This window comes from Haliotis rubra, unplaced genomic scaffold (genome assembly GCF_003918875.1).
Source record: "Haliotis rubra isolate DU_JTF1 unplaced genomic scaffold, ASM391887v1 Scf1483, whole genome shotgun sequence".
In the NCBI taxonomy this organism is placed as follows: domain Eukaryota; kingdom Metazoa; phylum Mollusca; class Gastropoda; order Lepetellida; family Haliotidae; genus Haliotis; species Haliotis rubra.
In genome coordinates, this window is record NW_025765429.1 from 33,825 (window position 1) to 39,824 (window position 6,000).

A 6,000-nucleotide genomic window follows, 5' to 3' on the forward strand; every position below is an offset into this window, starting at 1 on the left:
ACACACGTGTATAACACTGAGACACATGTATAACACTGACACACGTGTATAACACTGAGACACGTGTATAACACCGAGACACGTGTATAACACTGAACCACGTGTATAACACTGAGACACGTGTATAACGTATAACACTGAAACACGTGTATAACACCGAGACATGTGTATAACACCGAGACACGTGTATAAGACTGAGATACGTGTATGACACTGAGATACGTGTATAACACTGAGACACGTGTATAACACCGAGACATGTGTATAACACCGAGACACGTGTATAAGACTGAGATACGTGTATGACACTGAGATACGTGTATAACACTGAGACACATGTATAACACCGAGACACATGTATAACACTGACACACGTGTATAACACTGAGATACGTGTATAACACTGAGACACGTGTATAACACCGAGACACGTGTATAACACTGAAACACGTGTATAACACCGAGACACGTGTATAACACTGAGATACGTGTATAACACTGAGACACATGTATAACACTGACACACGTGTATAACACTGAGACACGTGTATAACACTGAGACACGTGTATAACACTGAGACACGTGTATAACACCGAGACACGTGTATAACACCGAGACACGTGTATAACACCGAGACACGTGTATAACACCGAAACACGTGTATAACACTGAGACACGTGTATAACACTGAGACACATGTATTACACTGAGACACATGTATAACACTGAGACACGTGTATAACACTGAGACACGTGTATAACGTATAACACTGAAACACGTGTATAACACTGCGGATACACTGAGACACGTGTATAACACAGAGACACGTGTATAACACTGAGACACATGAATAACACTGAGACACATGTATAACACTGAGACACATGTATAACACCGAGACACGTGTATAACACTGAGACACGTGTATAACACTGAGACACGTGTATAACGTATAACACTGAGACACGTGTATAACACTGAGACACGTGTATAACACTGAGACACGTGTATAACACCAAGACAAGTGTATAACACTGAGACACGTGTATAACACTGAGACACGTGTATAACACTGAGACACGTGTATAACGTAAAACACTGAGACACGTGTATAACACTGAGACACGTGTATAACACTGATCACGTGTAAAACACCGAGACACGTGTATAACACCGAGACACGTGTATAACACTGAGACACGTGTATAACACCGAGACACGTGTATAACACTGATCACGTGTATAACACCGAGACACGTGTATAACACTGAGACACGTGTATAACACTGAGACACGTGTATAACACCAAGACACATGTATAACACTGAGACACGTGTATAACACTGAGACACGTGTATAACGTATAACACTGAAACACGTGTATAACACTGAGACACGTGTATAACACTGAGACACGTGTATAACACCGAAGACACGTGTATAACACTGAGACACATATATGAAACACGTGTATGTATAACACTGATCACGTGTATAACACCGAGACACGTGTATAACACTGAGACACGTGTATAACACTGAGACACGTGTATAACACTGAGACACGTGTATAACGTATAACACTGAGACACGTGTATAACACTGAGACACGTGTATAACACTGAGACACGTGTATAACGTATAACACTGAGACACGTGTATAACACTGAGACACGTGTATAACACTGATCACGTGTATAACACCGAGACACGTGTATAACACCGAGACACGTGTATAACACTGAGACACGTGTATAACACTGAGACACGTGTATAACGTATAACACTGAGACACGTGTATAACACTGAGACACGTGTATAACACCAAGACACGTGTATAACACTGAGACACGTGTATAACACTGAGACACGTGTATAACACCGAGACACGTGTATAACACTGAGACACATGTATAACACTGAGACACATGTATAACACTGAGACACATGTATAACGTATAACACTGAGACACGTGTATAACGTATAACACTGAAACACGTGTATAACAATGAGACACGTGTATAACATTGAGACACATGTATAACACTGAGACACGTGTATAACACTGAGACACGTGTATAACACTGAGACACGTGTATAACACTGAGACACGTGTATAACGTATAACACTGAAACACGTGTATAACGTATAACACTGAAACTCGTGTATAACATTGAGACACATGTATAACACTGAGACACGTGTATAACTTTGAGACACGTGTATAACACTGAGACACGTGTATAACACTGAGACACGTGTATAACACTGAGACACATGTATAACACTGAGACACGTGTATAACACTGAGACACGTGTATATCACTGAGACACGTGTATAACGTATAACACTGAGGCACGTGTATAACGTATAACACTGAAACACGTGTATAACATTGAGACACATGTATAACACTGAGACACGTGTATAACACTGAGACACGTGTATAACACTGAGACACGTGTATAACACGTGTATAACACTGAGACACGTGTATAACACTGAGACACGTGTATAACACTGAGACACGTGTATAACGTATAACACTGAGACACGTGTATAACGTATAACACTGAAACACGTGTATAACATTGAGACACATGTATAACACTGAGACACGTGTATAACACTGAGACACGTGTATAACACTGAAACACGTGTATAACACTGAGACACATGTATAACACTGAGGCACGTGTATAACACTGAAACACATGCAGATTCCTGTGTCCAACCACTACACCTATACAAAACTGTATGCTTCAGGGAAGGAGTTGTCGATGTTGTGTGGCAACCTGACCGCTATCTTGTCAGGGGGCATAATCACAGTAGTGGTCAGCCTCGTCACCAATCGCAGCCAAGATCCCAGTACAGCGCGCGAGATCTGGGAGCAGACACGAGACGTTGACAACCCTCTAAGCCCCTGGACGGAGAAATACTCAACGTAAGTTGTCGATATTACAACGATATGACAAGCCGTAGACTAGATCACGTACTTTGTGTGTCCTCTGACAAATGTAGTGTGGCACGGCAGTCGCGACCGAAAGCTGCCTATCCGGATTCGACTCCATTTTTGTGAAATCTGCGATGGCTGACTTGGCTAGATTGCCGACTTTGTGTGCCTGCGATTATGGGTCTCACTCTGAAAGTGCGGGTTCGAATCCCGGATGAGACTCAACCAACAATACCAGAATATGCACTTTATTGAGAAAGTGTAATCCCCAATATAACATATGTTACACTGGATCTCTGTTTAAATGCATGGTGTATTCTATTTCCACAGTACATTTATATGTACTAGGTGTTTTTTTCAGGAAGATAACTTGAAACTTCATATTGTCAGCATTTCTTTAGTTTTCCATCATTACATGTTATCTGTATGAATCTGCATAGGTCTGAAGTTGGGTGTCACTTTCTTAATCCAAATTGATGGAGCAGTTGGACATCAGTTGTCTGGGATATACGTGAACTGGAAACAAACCAACAATATCAGCAGCACAAACAAATGTCAACATAACTGCCTTATCAGTTCACAAGTCGAGAACAGTTGTTTGATAATAATCACCATTATTCCCGAACCCTCACCCGACGTGACAAAGCGATTTGCCACCTGATGCCCTCAGCAGTGAGCCGAACACTCTGAAGGAATCCAATCTGCTTCCTAGTTTATTCTCACAGTAAGAACATACTCCGACACGTCGGGTCCCCCCAAATAAAGTTGACATCCACAAATCATCGCATTTATGTGTATCACTTCCAAATGCCGCTCAAAGACAAGACCCCTGTCAGATATTATAGAAACTATGGTGACGGTTTCTGATCCTCCTTAACAGTGATCTCAACCTGACCGGCGCTCACCAACTTGACAACCGTCCATCGCTGCAGGAGGTGGAGAAGACGTTCAAGATGGCGAAGTACTTCGCCAACATTGGCTCCGCGGTGTTCGCTCTTCTCTTGGTGGTTGTGTGGCCATGTATCATGATAGCTGTCGACATCATGTCATATGACCAGTTCTTCGGCTGGGTGAGACTGTAATCTGCTAATAATTCACCATGTTGTGTTAGTTCACCCTGTGGATGGGTGAGTCGGTACGCAGGTGCTAATACAACATTAGGATGGGTGAGTGAGACTGTACTCAGGTGTTAATTCACCATGCGGATGAGTGAGACTGTACTCTGGTGTTAATTCACCATGCGGATGGGTGAGACTGTATTCTGGTGTTAATTCACTATGCGGATGGGTGAGACTGTATTTTGGTATTAATTCACCATGCGAATGGGTGAGACTGTACTCTGGTGTTAATTCACTATGCGGATGGGTGAGACTGTATTTTGGTATTAATTCACCGGCGAATGGGTGAAACTGTACTCTGGTGAATGCGGACTGGTATTAATTCAGCATGTGGATGGTTGAGACTGTAATCTCATTAATCACCATGTGGATGGGTGAGACTGTATTCTTATATTAATTCACCATGTGGATGGGTGAGACTGTATTCTTATATCAATTCACCATGTGGATGGGTGAGACTGTATTCTTATATCAATTACCTGGATGGTGAGACTGTATTCTTAATTCACCATGTGGATGGATGTATTCTGGTGTTAATTCACCATGTGTGAGACTGTATTCTGGTGCTAATTCATCATTTGAATAGGTGAGACTGTATTCTGGTGTTAATGAACCATGTGGATGGATGAGAGAATACTGTGGTGTTAACTGAGATACCACTGACATATATACCCCTGTGTTGCCTCAAAGGGGATACATCACGTCCAGATAGCGATTTTACATTACAATCGATCGTTGTTGCAGGCCATGTTGTCGGAGGTGTGGGCGTTTGCCGCCATGATCCTTATCATCGTTTTCCCCGCCGTCAACGAAGCCTACGACATCTACAACGCTTTCCACAAGAAACAGAAGGTTGTCCCCGTCTCCAACTACGGGAAAACATCAACAAGCCTCCAACATGCCATCGTCAAACCAGAAACACGACACTTGCCCAAACTCAGCACGATATCTAACGGAAAGGACCATGACGACGTTATGGCAGATGCACCAGCCACAGAAACTAATGGTCACGTGGGGGCTGAGGATGGACCAATGGAACACGCGGTGGATGGAGACATGGACTCATCCAATCCTCGCTATCCAATGTTTTGATTTTCTGAGAGCTTCATTCGTAAAATATTTTGTACAAAGTCATGCCCCCAAACGAACTCTAAGTTTATGGTGACCATATAATCCATCTGGAGGCAGATAAAAGGCTGGCTATGTGTGTTTGTAAACAAGTCGATGGCCTCCGCATGGAGACGGAATGATTTTTGTGTGTGTATATATGTGAGTGCGTTTAGTTTTACGCCGCACTCAGCTGTGTGTATATAGAGGAGAATAAGGTAGAATGGTGTACCTGATTCGTCTCTCACAATTGTTAAAAGGGCATATCAAAGGCATGCCTGAACCTTCTCCCACAAGATAATACAAGGGCATGCCTGGACCTTCTCTCACAAGATAATACAAGGGCATGCCTGGACCTTCTCTCACAAGATAATACAAGGGCATGCCTGGACCTTCTCACACAAGATAATACAAGGGCATGCCTGGACCTTCTCTCACAAGATAATACAAGGGCATGCCTGGACCTTCTCTCACAAGATAATACAAGGGCATGCCTGGACCTTCTCTCACAAGATAATACAAGGGCATGCCTGGACCTTCTCTCACCTTCTCACAAGACAATTCACAAGGGCATGCCTGGACCTTCTCACAAGATAATACAAGGGCATGCCTGGACCTTCTCTCACAAGATAATACAAGGGCATGCCTGGACCTTCTCTCACAAGATAATACAAAGGCATGCCTGGACCTTCTCTCACAAGATAATACAAAGGCATGCCTGGACCTTCTCTCACAAAACTGTGTCCCGCAAAGGAACATCACTTGTGAAAAATGTTCTACAAATGAATGACACCCGTTTCCATGGCAGCGCGTTAAG

At 43.0% G+C, this 6,000-nt stretch overlaps 1 protein-coding gene across 1 annotated transcript in view; it reads left to right on the forward strand.

Annotated features, from left to right (window-relative positions):
• LOC124269874 (urea-proton symporter DUR3-like) overlaps positions 1-5,704 on the forward strand; it is a gene marked incomplete at its 5' end in the record, with an annotated part of 29,330 nt that extends 23,626 nt beyond the window's left edge. The window contains 3 exons of the mRNA XM_046704924.1: positions 2,772-2,949; positions 3,839-4,028; positions 4,821-5,704. Of these exons, the coding sequence (XP_046560880.1) occupies positions 2,772-2,949; positions 3,839-4,028; positions 4,821-5,168 (716 nt within the window). The remainder of the gene's footprint in view (positions 1-2,771; positions 2,950-3,838; positions 4,029-4,820) is intronic.
• Between the last annotated feature and the right edge of the window lie 296 nt (positions 5,705-6,000).